We start from the raw sequence: 16949 nt of genomic DNA, 5'->3' as shown, positions 1-16949 counted from the left end.
AGCCGACTGGCAGGAGTTGTGGCTATGGGGTGGGGCAAGCGAGCGGGCGGGCAGAGGTGGAAACTTCGGAGGGAGGTTGGGAGGGGGTGGGGTGCAGGAACCCAAGTCCAAGGTTGTTTTTTAAGATGTGTGGACCCACTTTCCCACCCTTCTCTAAAGCATCGTCTTTGAGAAGGGGAACGTGGATTTCGTAGGGTTCTGTTTATGTCGAATCACGGGCATGTTAGCAATTTCCAAGCTCTGAGTGTGGACTGAAAATCAGAGAATCTCAGAACTCTAAAGGAATGTGTACTGTCATCTCCGTCAGTGCCATTGTAAAGGACCTATGTTTGTCGCCAAGCCATCCCAGATGAGTACGTGGGAAGGGGCGGGGCTTGGTAATGAGGGAGGGACGGGCAAATGCATACAAACTATAACGTCCAATTTGTATTAAATTCAAATCATATAAAGTACCCTGTGCAAGTATTATACTCCTTACTCTCGCTTTCGCTATTTATACATGGTTAACACTGAGTAAAAGTACTAATATCATGCATAGTATGACTGAACAAACTCCATGCCTCTTTCAAAGCTGTGGTTATTATGAATAGCAATGATCCCAAGTTTAACGATTAATAATAAGAAATAAGATAATGAGATGTCAGGCAACAGATATTTCATTATATGAGGTTTATTAAGTGAGCATGGGCAGAGAAGGAAAGGGGGAGGGGAGAGAGAGAGAGACAGAGAAAGGCAGAGAGAGAGAGAGGAGATAAGTAAGAGAAAAGGGGGTAAGAGGTAAGAAAGGGAGGGGCGAGGTAGGTCTGTCTTTCTATATACTGGGCAGGGCCACGCCCCCGTGGAAGGTAGGCAATGACATCACAGGTAGGCGGTCTGAAGCAGAATGCTAACACTGAGTGACTGAGGTCATCTTTTCTGGGTTTTGATCTAGATGTTTTGATTAATGATAACAACTAACTGCTAAAACTTGAGAAAAGAGATTGGCCATTTCAACCGTTCTTAGATGATGGTAACTTTACAATATTTCCTAAAAACCTTGGAGTAAAAATCTTCCTGATCTTGAGATTCTATACCCAAATGATCCTTTTTAAACCCTGGGAGTCAGAGGTGACGTGTTAGAGAGCACAGAGAACTATGTGGCCCTCACAAAGAAAGCTCACCTTTTAAAAGAAATCGTAGAGCTTAGTGTCTAGGGTGGGGTAGACACATCCACACTGCACCCTAGGGTAGCCATGTAAGTGGCCCAATGCAAAACTGTAAAGTTAATTAGCTTACTACAAGGTTTATTTTGAGATTTATTTTTTCCCTAAAGCTCTATTGTTACAGTGTGATCTCTGTCCATGAAAACATCATGGCACGTTGTCAGAAGGCCTCATGTGTTAGGAAGGGATTCCGCCTCACAGGCTGAGAGAGAATCAGTGGAGGACCAGCTTTCAATGACGTGAGGCCCAGAAGACTTCGGAAAAATTCTCTCCTCCATCACTTCCATCCTAGCCCCGTGAGGAAATCTGGGTGTCTTCCTCCATTTGCTCTACCCAAGTTGCTGCTTCCAGGGCCCTGACATGGGCTGGAATATTAGACTAGAATGTTTTATTTTAAAAAAAAAAACAGTTTGCTATAGGAAGGACACAACCTAAAACAATTGAAATATACTTTAATTCATAGGTGAATTTTTTTTTTTTTAAATCACGGCAAACTACTCATCTTGGGTTTGTATTGTTCAGGGGCGTCTTCTCTTGGTGTGGAACACAGTGAGTCTACCTCTCCCTGACAAGCCTTGGTCTATGGGTTGAATAGTAGGTGTGCTGACTCCATCATTATTTATGCTCTTATACTAAATGTGTCTCTACCCTAAGCCCTGACGCTCATCTCTGGTTCCTTTTATGACTCAGTTGGTAAGGATGAGAGAAGTCTCTTTTGCTCAGATAACAACGCTCTAGTCTTGCTTCTTACAGACTTTCCCAAAATTGACCGCCTCTAATTTGCGAGCAGGACTACCGAACAACTGCTAGTTGGGGCTGGGAACGAGCTTCTCTTGCTCATATTTTTCAGGCCTCTTCCCTTGAAGTAATGCATTCAGTCTTGCCCAGAACTGTGCCTGCTGACGCACAATGGAGGTCCCGTCAGTAGCATGGCTCTTTAATCACTGTTATTTACAGTGTATCACCCGGCAGAGTTACAGATAATAAATAAAGAAAACACAATTGGCATCATGCTCCATTCTTTCTCTAATGCAGAGGGCTTTTGTGTATTCTATTTTAGAATGACTATGATATTTTGAGCAGGAATTAAATCCATTTGCAGTTTAGCCCTTAACAAGACCCATTATCCACCACAGCCTGTAGAATAAAGCCCAGATGCTGCTTCCTCATAGAAGAGTCCACCATATTGCTGCAGAAAGTCAGTCCTCAGGAATAGGACATGGGCAAGAAGAGCTGAACTCATGAATAGCAAAGAACCATTTGGGTGAATAGTGTAGATTGCAATCCTTGGTGTGCTCGCAGGAGTGTTCTCAACTTTCTTTGTTACCCATGCCTCTTTTTATTATTATTATTATTTAAGAAAACACCTTTGCACGGAAAGCAGCTACCCATGCTTTGCTTTGACAAATATCTTCTTGACATACAATTGTGATTGTAGATTAGCTTTGAAACATAGATCTGTTCTCCTGTAAGGCCTGAAAAGTTACTGGCAAGGTGTCTGTGGGAGAACCTAAATATTTCATTACCAAAAAAAACTGGCTTTGGGATAGAGTCTGCTCTCTGCCTCTGACCTAGTGTATATTGAGGGCTGCCTTGCATGGCTGGCTGAATCAGATTGACCATTACAAAGGATCCAAAGGCATACTGTATCCTGTCCTATAGGACACTTCTTTCTTTTTTCTCTTTAATTGAAAATAAGCCCTCTATGTTATAAATAAAGCATCCCCCCCCCAAATTAACACTAGTGATACATAACAATTTTTCTATACTTTATTCATTAGAAACATAAAATTCACAAAATACTCACTCGTGTGCTAGGAACTTCATAAGCCACAGAAAGTTATTAAACTGTAGCCCATAAACAGGGCAGCTTAAAAACATCTAACAGAAAACCCAAGGTTATGATCCATGAAACTAGAATTTCAACTTTTTCCCTGGAAGCTGTCATGTTTGCATTGAACTTAGCAGCTGATATTGCAATTAAGGACAAACAGTTTGGTGAAATGAAGCTTCTCTGATCCTCTGAAGACAATGTTTAATCTCACATTAGGAGCTTACATTTGTGTTCTATTCTATCCACAGACTATCCCTGCTTCCATTAAGTACCACTTAATTCTTGACCAAAGTACTGGTTTACCTTAAAGCCTTCTTGTCACCAAGAAAAGTCACTTTCTTCTGCTTAGAGTTTCCTTCCACCTAAAAGCCTTTTATACTGTTACTCTTCTTAAGTTCTTGGACTGTTTGGGATGCCAAACAGAGATGTTAACCATTACTTGGTGTATAACGCTATGGATGTTCTGGGTCCAGTAATGATGAGCATCAGTTGAAAGTGTACTCAGCATATAGGTGGGATACTGTTCCCTGATAAATGAGCTTGTCAATTTGCTGTTTTCTCTAGTTTGTAGAATAAGATCTAGATAGAATCTTTCATGCTGTATGCCACCAAAGCCAGGTTACAAACCAACAAGGCTAATAATATCCAGTGAGCAAATGAGTACACAGTAGGAAAACTGGTGAGACTGAGTCAAGCCTTGAGTTTAGTTTTGAAAATAGCTCAAAGTAGACCATAGTTTCAATGCATGGAAATAGACTAAAATATTATTACTAGGATGAAACTAGAACAGGGTAAGGCCACTCTGTACTGATTTAATTTGAATTTTCAGATAATTGCAAAATTAAAAGTTTCTGAAATGTATGGACAACTAAACCATCATTCCCCAGTCTTTTCCTGCTTAGCCTACTGGGCTCATCAGAGGCGAGAGCTCAAAACAGCTCAAAATCAAGTCCTCAGTAACTACCCAGATTTCTTCCTTCCTAATTCAGGATTCCAAATAATTCACCAAGTGCCAATGGCATTCATCTGTTTCTAGAATATGAAACTTCAGTTCCAAAAGATTTTCCAGAGTAGACTAGAATCTGCACCTTGCCAAGACACTAGGTGCTTACCCCAACACAGTGCTCAAGGACATTGGCTTCAAAATGAAGTCACAAGGACTATGATGGCAAAGGCCAGGGCCATGAGGTCAACTCAGGATCAAAGTCACAATAGCAATGCATTGTAATTCTCTTTATTTCATATTTTTGGATTAAAAAAAAAAAGGTTTTCTAGTGTATGTCTTCAGAACATCTTCCCAGTTCTCCTCATGTAATTCCCTTCTTCTTCACGTGGTCTAGCCCCACACCACGGTTTTCTTGTGGGATGCCTGGGTGGGACTAGGCAAACCTGTTTCCAACATGACACATCCCTCTGTTAAAGATCAGATAAAACTGAGTCTTGACGGAGTTACACCCAAATGTTTTCCTGTTTCCTGTGGCCATTCTGGATGCAGCAAGGACGAGCATTTTGGAAAGTAGATGACTCACTAATGACCAAAAGCTCCCCATTTCTACATCCTCACCCACCCCCAACAGCACGTGGAACACCGATCCCAGTGCACAGACAGCATTGGCGTCTCACCAGCACTAGATGTGGTCTAGAACACGTGGGAGAACAAACTGCTCCTATGCCCACTTCCCCTACAATGAAGAGGTCACTCCCCTGATGGCTCTAATGGCTACATGCTTCTATTAACAGTGAAGACCATCCCCTTCCTCAACTCTGCAAAAATCCCTTCCATTTCCTAGAATGTATCTAACGTCATTTTAATAAATATCGGCTCTCTCACCCATCATTTTTTTCTTTTACTTACCCTCCATTCTTTTCAAGTCACTTTTCCTAGACTCCCTCAGCTCTCTCCCTTGCCCTGTTTCTACCTCGCCTTACTTGCCTCTCCCTATGTCTTCCCCACAACTTCTCCTTGCCTCTCTTTATGGTGCCTTCTTTCTTATTTTCTCATCATCATCTCCATCCATCCAGACACACACACACACACACACACACACACACACACACACACACACACACGCACACACTTGTATAAACTGCTCTTTAAAACACTTCTTGAACACTTACATACAGCCCTCTTTTGTTATACCATTTTGAGCACTCCCAGGTGATCTTTCCTCAGCTGCCACAATGCATGACCCCCTCAGGGCACTTCTTTCCACTCCAGGTCACATATGTGAGTAGTTACATATTTGTCTGGTCAACAAGTCAAGATCTGAACATTGATACTGAGACTGTAGATCAATTACAGAGCCCCTGCCTACCATGTTTGAGCTCTGGGTGCCATATCCAGCACTAAAAATTACTGGGCCTGCCTATCAGTACATTCATCAATAAAGGGATACATTGAGATACAACAGTCTAAAGAACAGACAGCTTTGGTATAAATGGTTCACATAGATCAACAGCTTTCTCATCTGCTTCTCCTTTCTTTTCTAAAGCCTACCTTCATTCCTCTCATTTAGATTTGAGCTACCTGTTAAGTCTACAGAGTAAACCCTTACCACCTACTATGTTCATACTGTACTGCTAAACTCTACAAGTGTAAATAGAAACTAAACCTGTGTCTATAATACAAAGGTTTCAGTGCCAGAAGGTGGAGCCTTCATACAAAAAAAGTGCCTGTACATGATGATACATATTTGATAGCCATCTGGAACAGATTACTTCCATAATGCAAAGTCCTGAAATTTTTTTAAACATGATTTTTAAATGGCAGGTAAAGGAATACAATGAATTGGGAGCAGAATCCTAAAGAATCTATAGCCAAGAGTTATGAAAGAAATATGTCTAGCCTTAGAAATATCAAATAAAATAATGAGCAGAAATACCTGGCCAGTCTAAAGCAGATTCAAGGCAGGTGTCAGTATAACTAAATGTCTCTCTGGATCTCCATTACAGGTCATACTTTTCTGAGAAGTAACTGAACCTACATCAACCACAAATCTACTTCTCCAACAAGCACAAGGCTTAGCAGAACATCAGATTTCTTGCCACCTGATACAATTTTCTCCTTAGTCAGATAAGGAAACAAATTCAGAGAAACAAGAAGACTTAGGAAGATGGCATGCTTGCCTTGAGGCAGAAAGGGGCCAGAGTTTCCAACCAATGCTCGCCTACCTCTCCAATCAATGACCCAAAGTTAGTTTTGGGAAAGAATAAAGCTGAGAACGTTAGAAAGGCCGTGGGAAGGGAGAATTTACAATGACTGCATAGGAGCTACAAAATTAATTTGAAGACTTAAAGTTATACCAATGCTGTATCCAGGAGCCATGCACAAGGCTACACCAAGGAAAAGTCAGGTTCCTAAAAGACCATGGAACAAGCTGGCTGGGTAGACAACAGAGGCAGACCACGGCTATTTCCCCTCAGCTTGAGAAGCTTATTCAGTAATCTTTTCTTGGTTTTCCTCTACAGGACTTCGGGGTCTCTTTTTCTAGATTCCTGCTGAACCAGATAGTCTATGGTGGATTAAATACTTAGGATTGTCTCTAAGGCAACTCCTGCTCGATGGTGCATCTGTTTCCATGAATCCTGAAACCAGAACCTCATGCTTTGCTGCCAGCCCCTGTCTCTGGGGCAAAAGCACACTCTGTGACACTGGATGCTCATCCATTCGTTGGTCCACACTGACATATGTGGGTCATCCTGACAGTGGTCAGGAGCCTCTCCATTGCATAGTTCCTCAGCTTAGTATCTGAAACTTTTCAGACAAGAGATTTCCCCATCTCTGGGAAAGCCCATTCACCTCTATATATTCTGGTTCAATATTTTTCCCCCAATAAAGAGTGGAGAACAGTCTTCCTATAACTTCTTTCAGTGGCCTAGGCCAACCTTTTGGGAACACTCAGAACAGATGTACTGTATGTTGGACATAGCCTTGGGTTTATGCCCGAGAAGTTCAAACCCTAGCCTACAGGTCCCACAGAGGCATCACAGACTGAAAAAAATAGAACTAGGCAACATGAACCAAAGGAGCAAACCATGAAAATATCCAAACCCCAGGCTTTACTGATTAAAGTCAAGTTGTCAGTAAAGCACACAGGTGGAAAAGAAAAAGCAAGACAGAGAAGACCCTCACACATGAACTACAGATAGCACCCCTGCTACTCATCCTCCTTGGACCTCCCTTTTTTTTTTTTACCTCTGTCTACTGAGAAACCTGTGCAACCTATCTTGCCTGTGTATACACTCCATCAAACCTTACAGCAGACACTTTCCTACCCATATGCCCTGTTTCATAGGTCTACCCTGATCTCTGCCCATGAATGAAGAAAACATTCATTCTAAGAAACAAGGTAGATCTTTTAAAGTATATGTCACTCACTTTGACAGGAGAGAGAGATTGAGAGAGAGAGAGAGAGAGAGAGAGAGAGAGAGAGAGAGAGAGAGAGAGAGAGAGGTTCATGTTCAAGTCAGAAAACCATCGTTAGTTGTGGAATGCCAAGTCCTGCAATTCCTCATGACTACCAAGTATTTTCTTTTACCCTAATCTCTAATCTCATGGTTTCCAAGACATTCATATTCTTCAAGTTTTTCTTTCTTAAGGTATTTTTACAGAAAGTGACATGGAAAACTGTTGTAGGACCTGCACATTTATAAACATAAGCATCACCTTTATAAATTATCTGAGTTTCTAGTCTTCATTATCTAACACTTTGGTATATCAAGTAATATTTCTTTTACTAAATTTTATCTGCTCTATATTTTTTTCTTTTTTAGTTATTTCATGTAAAAAAAAAAGTATATATGAGTCAGTGGTAGAGAGTAGGGAAGTGTAGTGGAAGAGACAAGAGATAGTAAGAGGGCAGAGTGAATAATTCTCTGTCTCTCCGGTCCATTAAATGTCCCGATGGAGTGGCTTGGACGTGGGTGAGCGGTAGGCCTTGTGGGGAGGACCTGGGCCACAGGAACATAGGCAGGCATTGACGGCATCACTCATCCCCTTGTTGAAGAAGCAGAAGGTGTATTTCTTGGAATGATGGTCTGTGCTTGGTTTCTCTTCTCCAGCAACTGAGCATCAGCTTATACACAGAGTCAGGGCAAATGGCTGGTTGAGGGAGATAAATCTTTGGGAATAAACATTTCAAAAGAGAGAAAATATGTGTTAGGAGGAAAGTGGAGAATGGGTTGTGCCATAGCTTGGTTTATACCCTCAGCACCTTATTAGATTCAACAACAATGAACGGTATGGCGTGTCTATTCTTCCAACTCAGAGTCCTAGCTCATCAGCCCCTCTCTTCTCACCTCTGTCTATCCTAGTTTTCTCAAGTGCCATTTCATAAGGGGCCATTCTGTGGGCCCTATCTTCATGCCAAACATTAAACCAGTGCAAAACAAGTTCAGATCTGCAGTTTCTGAGGTTGACTCTTGGCTGAGCCAAGATGACAGAAACAAAGTACATTTGTAGCTTCAGCTCCATAAAGAAATTGGTGTTTTATTGCAATTTTGAGTGGAATAGTATTTCAGCCAGATGCAGAAAATGGATGCAGGCTGCATCCTTGTGATGCCTACCATTGTTCACTAGGTGTCCTCTCCTCCATGTTGGTCTCATTTAGAAAAGATTAGATTGCACTAACAGCTGTGCTCACTATGCCCTATGCCCTAATCCCAGCCTAGGATGCTACTCTGAAATTGCCAGTTACCAACTCTACAAGCAAGATACTACTCTGCCAAAACCCAGTCCATCTCCTGCCTTCTCTATTGTATTACTATCATCTCCTTACCTATGCTCTTTAATACCCTGCTATATTAACAGATTACTAAGCTATACTTACACGTTCCATGATCCCTGAACTATCAAGTCATCACTGCCTTCGCTGAACCCGATGTTTATACCTAGTTAATTGTTGACCTCTCCCCATTGTTCTGCCTCACCTCATGCAACACCAGCCTGCACTGTATCATGTATCACAGGAACTGGGCTTTACCCAGGGTCTAATAATCACAGGTGTCCACCAACTCCTCATTCACCATTAAAAAAGGCCAAATTTATAAAGCTATGGCTATAAAATACCAAGCATTAGAAAGGAGCCATTATCAGTAAGATTGCAGCATGATGGACATTCTTTGTGTATCGCTGATTAAAAAAAAAAACAAAACCTTAAAATTGCTGAGCTTTCTGAGGATCCTACTATAGAATTTCAGAAAAATTACTACAGCTACTTTGAATGCCAGGTGTGGTCATAGCAGGCCTATAATCCTAGTATTCAGGAGGCTCAAGCAGGGGGATCTGAGTTCAAGGCCACCCTGGGAATGTAACAAGACTCAGTTTCAAAAGCAACAACAATTGACAACAAAATCCATTCCAAGCCAACACATATCAATAAAATTACAATAGTAAATAATTAAAATTGTTAAGGCCCTCCTTTAAATGTTATGGACTTGACAAATTGAAGTTACATTTCATAATATTCCATATCATATATAACATTTTGTTACCTCTTGTCAAAGTAAAATTTACAACTCTTTAATTTTAGATACTTAGTTCTATTTATACTGTGAGTAAATGCTATCTGAATTTCATCATATTTTGTGACTGTAAATTGAAAGCAAACATTCCAAATACATTTTTAATGGTTGAAAATTTTGCTATAGACATCTAAGCATTTTATTTTATTTTATTTTATTTTACTTTGGTTTTTCGAGACAGGGCTTCTCTGAGTAACATCTCTGGCTGTCCTGGACTCTCTTTGTAGACCAGGCTGGCCTCAAAACTCAGAGAGTTCCGCCTGCCTCTACCTCCCCAGTGCTGGGAGTAAAAGTGTACACCACCATACCTGGCCACCTAAGCATTTTAAATTGAAGGGAAATTGGTTAAAGTTTGCTTAAGCTATGAACCCTAAGTATGAAGTGTCTTCTAGAATTTATATTAGCCACACTGTCCTTCCTCTTCCTTGTATCTCCTGTGTCCAATAGGTTAGTTGAACTATTGGAAAATGAGTTCATCATGTCTGCGTAGTTCAAGTGACCACAGAAGCTGTCCAGCCACTGATAAAGACAGTCCTGTCCATATATGCTCATGTCAAACTCTAAAACATGAGTCCTAGAATTTTAATTATAAACACACTAGTAATTATGTTTTATAAAATTTAATAAATTGTGTTTATCATTTATTTACATTTGATATGCCAAGTTTGTTAATTTTTATCAAAATGTACAGTTGTAACTGAGAAGTGACTCAGAACATGATGGGGATATTTGGCTTTGGCCTGGATTCAGTCACATATCTGAGTACAGTACTTGGCCATTGGTAGGTAGTCAAAATGTATATTTGGTACACTGCTAGTGTCTTGTGTAGGTAAAAAATAGTGGGCCTTCTCCCATAGACTGTGTAAAACTAAATAAGAAAAGTAACGTTCTAGAGATTACTAGAAATGAGAATTTCTATAATTAGCAGATGCTTTTAAAAGATGTGTTCTTGTGAAACTGAATAGCAGAATTGAAATAACACTTGACTATTTAGTGATCACCTTTAGCATCATGAAAACTAATGTAAAACAAACAGTGCCCAAGAAAAAACTTGGAGACCTTCCTCTTGTGGCATGGGTGATGATCTAATTTGCCTTTGTGTAAAAACAGACACTTCAGGATTTCTGTTGATAAATAATAATTTGAAGAAAACTAAGAGGCTCATAATAACCACACTTCTGCCTATGATTCTAGGATAACACTCAAAGTAAGATCATCATTTTAATGAGCAGGATCTGTTTTCTAACTGAACACATAATTCTTAGTTGGCCATGCATCCTTTAAGGGGTGGTTTGTGTATATTAATCTAGGAAGATAAAATGCTTCTTCTTGGTCCACTGCATATTTCATGGACACCAGAACAAATCTTTGCTTTGTCACAGTACGAGAGCAACTGTCTCCTGTGCTGGATGATTTTATGTCAACTTGACACAGGCTGAAGTCATCCGGGAGAACCTCAATTGAGAAACCTGAGGGAACCTCAATTAAGAAAATGCCTCCGTAAGATCTGGATGTAGGCAAGCCTGTTGGGCATTTTCTTAATTAGTGATTGGTTACAGAGGGTACTGTGGGTGGAGCCACCCCTGGGCGTGTAGTCCTGGATTCTATAAGGAAGCAGGCTGAGCAAGCTATGATGAGCCAGCCAGTAAGATGCACTGGTCCATGGCCCTCTGCACCAATGTGGAAGTGTAAGCCAAATAAACCCTTTCCTCCCCCAATTTGCTTTTGGTTATGGTGTTTCATCGCAGCAATAGAGACCTTCACTAAGACACCCTCTAACCAGAAATAGATGGTTTAGAATTCCTGCTACTACTGCATTGTCTAAAGACACCGAGGTAAACATTAAATTGCAAATCCACTCTCATGTTCAGCATGCACTGTGTACTATCCCTGTTCCTCCCTTGTCAGGGTAAGCCAGAGACGACCCATAATTTATCTCCTGCAGAAACCCTTCTCCAGCTGTTACCAGGTGCCTGTTAGAGATGATGCGATGTGAAGTGTGCTACAGACAGACCACTTTGTGTGTGGGGGGGGGGGGACTGTAATGCTCTAGTGATTAGCAAGCTTTAAAGCAGAAGCATTAAAATCGTGGCCAACAAAAGAAAGCTGGATCTTTGATGCAATCAGGGCATCTTGTGAGCTGAAGGGCTTAGCTGTCTATAAGTAGGCTCAGAGGCACCTTCCCAGAGAAGGATCAAGGTATACCAGCCTATCTGTGCATGTCCAAATCCAGAAACATTGCTCACCAGCCCAAACCCACACAGTATCTTATTCTAAGGTGTTTTTTTTTAATCAATGCTATTAACTCTTCTCACTCCCTTTTACCACCAAACAGACTTGCCAGACAGCCTAGATCCAGAAACAGACTTTGTTTCCATCCTTAAGCGGGACCTTCCTATATGGTCGGGAGCCCCCTTTCTCCCTCCTTTGACAGCACCCAAGTCCACATCCTCAACAGCTCTTACCTGCCTCCCTTGGTCTCGGAAGAACTCTCCAGTATTCTCAATAACCTGCTCATCCGACAGCTGGGAATAGGGCTGCTCCTGGCAAAAGGTGAAAGTCTCCCACAGCGTCACCCCGAAGGCCCACACATCACTTGCTGTGGTGAATTTGCCCTGTTGAAGGGAAAGAAGGAGAAAAATCAGAGCAAGCCAGGCACAAAGAAAAACGAGCGTGTTCCATAGTCATCACCTGGAATTGATCTTTCTTCTACGGAGGAGGAGGGGGAGGGAGAGGGGGAGGAGGAAGAGGAGGAGGAGGAGGAAGAGGAGGAGGTGGAAGAGGAGGAGGAGGAGGAATGCTGAAACCAGCCAGATGGAGGAACTGGAAGTAGCAATGTGAACATATTGGAAAGAAGTCGTTCTCCCAACCCTGTGACCTCAGCTTAGTTTTACTTCTCTTGGGGATTCTATTCCAAAGCTGAAAGATCCAGTTCGTAAGCCACTGGAGTGAGGATTAGAACTGACGCCTGTAGCGCCCCCCCCCCCCCGATGCTCTGAACACCAGGAGGACCACCTGTAGGATATGGACCACCTTGGAGAATCCCAGGGACCGCCTACATTACTGTGAGAAATCAGTGGTTTTGATGATAGAATAAAGGAAGAGTTTTAAGTGCCTGGAGTTAGGCCTGGTGGATCTATGACTTTCACTTCCCTGTTCCGTGGCAGCCACAGTCTTGAAGATGGCATTGCCAAGTGACAGCAGTGAGATCAGATATGACCAACACTCATTAAATACACATTTTCTGTTAAATAAAGAAAGTGGCACAGACGGGCAGAAGGTATTGATTTTTAGATCAGAAAAATAAAAGGTGCAAGCCACTAAATTACTCTGTTTAGTAAGTCCATTAATAATGCAATGGAGTAGGAAACATAGTCCTGTAACTGTAATCCAGCATGTCATTTTTAATACCACACAGCACCTTTGGATCTTAAAAATGCCTAACTATGTTAGAAACTGGTAAAAAATAAAGGCTCACATACATAGATAGATAAGAAGGTCATTAAGGTTTTGTAAAATGGCATACATCATAGCATCATTCATTTTGTTTATTTTCTTCCCTTTTTGCTTGAGAGAGGCTCTCACTCACTATCTGACCCACACTTCGGTCTAATTAACAGCAATTCCTTTTTCAGCCTCCAGAGTACTGAGACAACAGACAGACATGAGCATTTTTTTCTTCTTCTTCCAGAGGACCTGAGGCCCGTTCCCACCACCCACTCCCTGTAACTCCAGCTCCAAGCGGTATGACACCCTCTTCTGCCTCTGCAGCCACCTGTCCTTACATGCACACTCTTACCCCCCACCTCATACATACATACACATACAACTGTATAATTAAATATTTTTTTAAAATTAAAGACATATATACATAGAAATATATGCACAAAAAGCCCTCAAAGGCAATATTCCAAAGCATTAACCATATTTATCTTGATGAGGAGAAGATAATGCACATTTTCTATCTCAAAATTAATTTAGGAATCCTATGTGAATATCAGCTAGAAATAATCAGATGAACTAGAAATGAACAAAATCAAAGTGGGCTCAGGATTTTCTCTGTATATTGTGGAAGACAATCAAGGTAGCATTGTATAAAGTGAAAGTTCATAGTTTATTCATCCCTCCAATGAGCAGAGCGGCTGTAAAATGGACATTTAAGTGACTCAGATATAAGTGGACAGAAAGATCGAGCTCCAAGAGAGACATCTGAAGTCACTCACTCATCATGCAGGACACTAAGAATTAGGTAAGAATTGTAGAAATGAAAAATGATGGATTCAACAAGTAATAGTAAAAAAAAATCACTATGACAATAACACACAGACCATTCTACACAATTAATGGGAAGCACGGTTATGAAAATGCAATGGTTACATTGCAAAATAAGTTTTTAACAGATAAGGATTTTAATGCCCGGAATTAAGACCATTCAATAAGTAAAAGGGTAGAGGCAGGAAAGATACTAAATTCCTTGTACTTTTAAACTTTTCCCCTAAAGTTCATATAGTATTACTTTTTTTTTTTCAGAAAAAAATATAAAGTGCCCAGAGAAGATCCTCTCAAATCAAGGACAATATCAAGGTCTATGGAGCTTGCCTACTGCTGCCTCCAGTTTGTCCCAGCCTCCCACCTGAGCAAGCAGGTCACAGATGTAGAAACTCACCAGCAAGATGCTTTCCCAGGACATCCAGCGGATGGGGAGCACCGCCCGGCCCTGGATCCGGTAGTAGTCCCCACTGTACAGGTTTCTGCTCATTCCGAAATCAGCTATCTTGATGGTGTAATTCTTGCCCACTAAGCAGTTTCGCGTAGCCAGGTCTCGGTGGACAAAGTTAAGAGAGGAAAGGTATTTCATACCAGAGGCAATCTGGGTAGCCATAAATTTCAGGTTGGCATAACTGGGGGCACACATAAGAAAAGAGAAAGTAGCTGTAAAGGGGGCATATTCTAATCAGCAAACCAGGGATGAACCATCTGTATCCTGCCAGGGTACCTAAAGATTCTGTTTGATTATCCTCAGAGGGTACCTGTTCCATCCTTCACCGCACACTAATTGGTTCCCTCACAGTACTCCCAACGACAGGTGAAACCTTACGTTTCACCACTCCGGTTTCCACACCCTAGAGTTACTCTCATGACCGCAGGGAAAAGACAAAGACCTGGCTCGTTTACCTGACTGTGGCGTTGCTGGAGCAAGAGCTCAGAGGCTCGTGGCGGGACAGGAACTGATTGAGATCCCCGTTTTCCATGTACTCCGTGATCATGCAGAGTGGATCGTCAGTGATGCACACAGCCAGGAGACGGATGATGTTTGGGTCCTTGAGCCGAGACATGATCTTTATCTCCTTAAGAAAATCATTCCTTTGGAGGATGTGATTGTACATAAAGTCAGAGGTTGTCAGAGTCAGAACTGAGCCAGGAAGGATGCACAGTGATGTCCGTCCCCACCCATCGCACCACGCCGTGCTCCCCTTTGGTTAATCTTTGAGACGACAGACAAACTGGCACCCAGAACTATCATATTCAACTCTTCCTTGAACACAACAGACCTCTATTTAATCTATAATAATATTTTCCAGGACAAGACCTATGACTCACTTTTATATCCCTAGTATTTGGCATCATGCCCTCTACGTAAAAAGTTGTTGACATTACTGACTTAAGTATGTGTTGATTAAAAATAGCCGGCAAGTGGAGCTTTTCACTAACAACCAATTCAAGTGCTGTAAGGTATTTGCCTCTTTCAAAAGCTACTGAATTGTACTACAAATAAAGTGAAGATACTTATTACAAAGTGTATAACCACCCTCTTGATTCCTTATGCTCTCCTACTGGCTTTTCCCAATACCATCTGCATGAACAATCAGCCACAGCATACGGTGACTTGCTAGCCTGTTCAAACAGTGTTGGCCATGATGGTCAATAAAATCATTTCAAAAGTATTCTTCTGCCCCAAACTCGTGACTGTTTGAGTTCATAGTGACAGCCACACTTGAGTTGTAAATCGCCAACATGGAGGCAGTAGCCCACATTCTCACAACTACAGGAGCAAATCAATTAGAAGTTTTTTCTAATTGTAACTCCGGTGAGTTTTACAGAAATTTCTGTGCTGAAAGTCAGATTCTGTCAATATAAATTCTTGGAACCAACGTAGTCCTGACTCAGCATCTCCCTCTCATTTTCCTGTGAATTCCAAACCATGGGTTTTGGTGACGTGTGAGGATCCAGAGTTTAGGCAATCTAGACCTGCCAAACAAGAATGAGTGCAGGTGGGCCTCCTGCAAATCTCACCAACCTCAACAACCTAGAAATACACTATCTTATCTCATACAATATCTTTTTTCTCATTTGCCACTTTTCCTAGCCACGTGCAAAGGTTTAAATGAGAAATATCCCATCTCGCTGTGGGACCGAGACAGTGTTGATTTTTATTCATGTTAATATTCTTGAGACAAAGCTCTTGGTCAAAATGTGAAAGGCCACACAGCTCCATTTCCTCACCTTTCTCTCCTCATCAGTCCACATCCTGTCCGTTGTAAGGCTTTTGATAAAACCTACCACTGTGTTTGGAATTTACAGTAATTTAGGGAATAGCAATAATAAGCCTCCTCTTGGGATGACTATCAGTGAGACAAAGCAAGGCAACACACATGGGAAGATGCATGTGGTATCCAGATGTTCAGGTTTCAATGGGACACAAGCAATTAATTTTCCGCCAGCACGCCTCTCTGGGTGAGGATGAACTCACCATTACTGTAAAGGAAAGGCTGCCAGGGGACAATGCAGTGTGCTGGAAACAGCAATGCTATGCGGCAAAGGATCCAGGTTACTAGCCAGTTGGGAAACCTGTTAAAAGACTGTGGATTCTTTTGCTCAGAGGTCCATGGATGTGTTTCCAAGTAGAAGTAGCTTCTCATTTGTGAGGGGCTGCTGAACATAGAAGAAACGGAGCATTAAAGAGAAAAAAACAGGACGAGAGTAGAAACAGAGATGTGAAAAACAAGGAGAATGCAAAGATGTAGGGAGAGAGATGTGTGTCCTTATGAAAAGTCAGCAAGAAGTGAGGGTGACAGGCAAGAGTATGTCTGGGTTCCATGAGTGAAGAACAATATGGGGCTGTTGTGTGCACTGGGTGAGGGGACTTAGGAAGTACGTGTATAGTGAATATAATACAAATTAATACGTTTTTGTTTGAAAGAGATGCTGAAAAAGATGGGCACTTCTGGCCACGTTGGAAGCATGAAGCCTACCAGCAGGCCTGTGGGACAGCTCAGAGACGTTCCCATCTCAAAGGAAGAAAGAAAAATAAAAACTCAGAAATATCCAGAAATATTCCCAATCCTAACCAAGAAGCAAGCAAAGGGGATTTGAAAATGCAGACCACAGAC

At 41.6% G+C, this 16949-nt stretch overlaps 1 protein-coding gene and 1 long non-coding RNA gene across 8 annotated transcripts in view; one reads left to right on the top strand and one right to left on the bottom strand.

Annotated features, from left to right (window-relative positions):
• The first annotated feature begins 65 nt into the window (after nucleotides 1–65).
• Nucleotides 66–16943, top strand: LOC311600499. Its single transcript, XR_014780263.1, has 3 exons — nucleotides 66–353; nucleotides 14089–14284; nucleotides 16760–16943. It is a non-coding gene; the product is annotated as an uncharacterized lncRNA (long non-coding RNA).
• Nucleotides 2959–16949, bottom strand: part of DDR2 (discoidin domain receptor tyrosine kinase 2) — a 117362-nt gene continuing 103371 nt past the window's right edge. For all 7 annotated transcript variants that reach the window (XM_084787180.1, XM_084787179.1, XM_084787182.1 and 4 more), the window contains 4 exons: nucleotides 14734–14922; nucleotides 14225–14459; nucleotides 12024–12173; nucleotides 2959–8156 (listed from right to left, as the gene is read on the bottom strand). In XM_084787180.1, the coding sequence (XP_084643306.1) occupies nucleotides 8022–8156; nucleotides 12024–12173; nucleotides 14225–14459; nucleotides 14734–14922 (709 nt within the window). In that variant the 3' untranslated portion in view covers nucleotides 2959–8021. The remainder of the gene's footprint in view (nucleotides 8157–12023; nucleotides 12174–14224; nucleotides 14460–14733; nucleotides 14923–16949) is intronic.

The sequence above is a fragment of the Acomys minous genome (assembly GCF_964271855.1).
Source record: "Acomys minous genome assembly, chromosome: 1".
NCBI lineage: Eukaryota > Metazoa > Chordata > Mammalia > Rodentia > Muridae > Acomys > Acomys minous.
The sequence above is the reverse complement of the archived record's forward strand: the minus strand, read 5'-3'. Positions and strand labels throughout refer to the sequence as shown.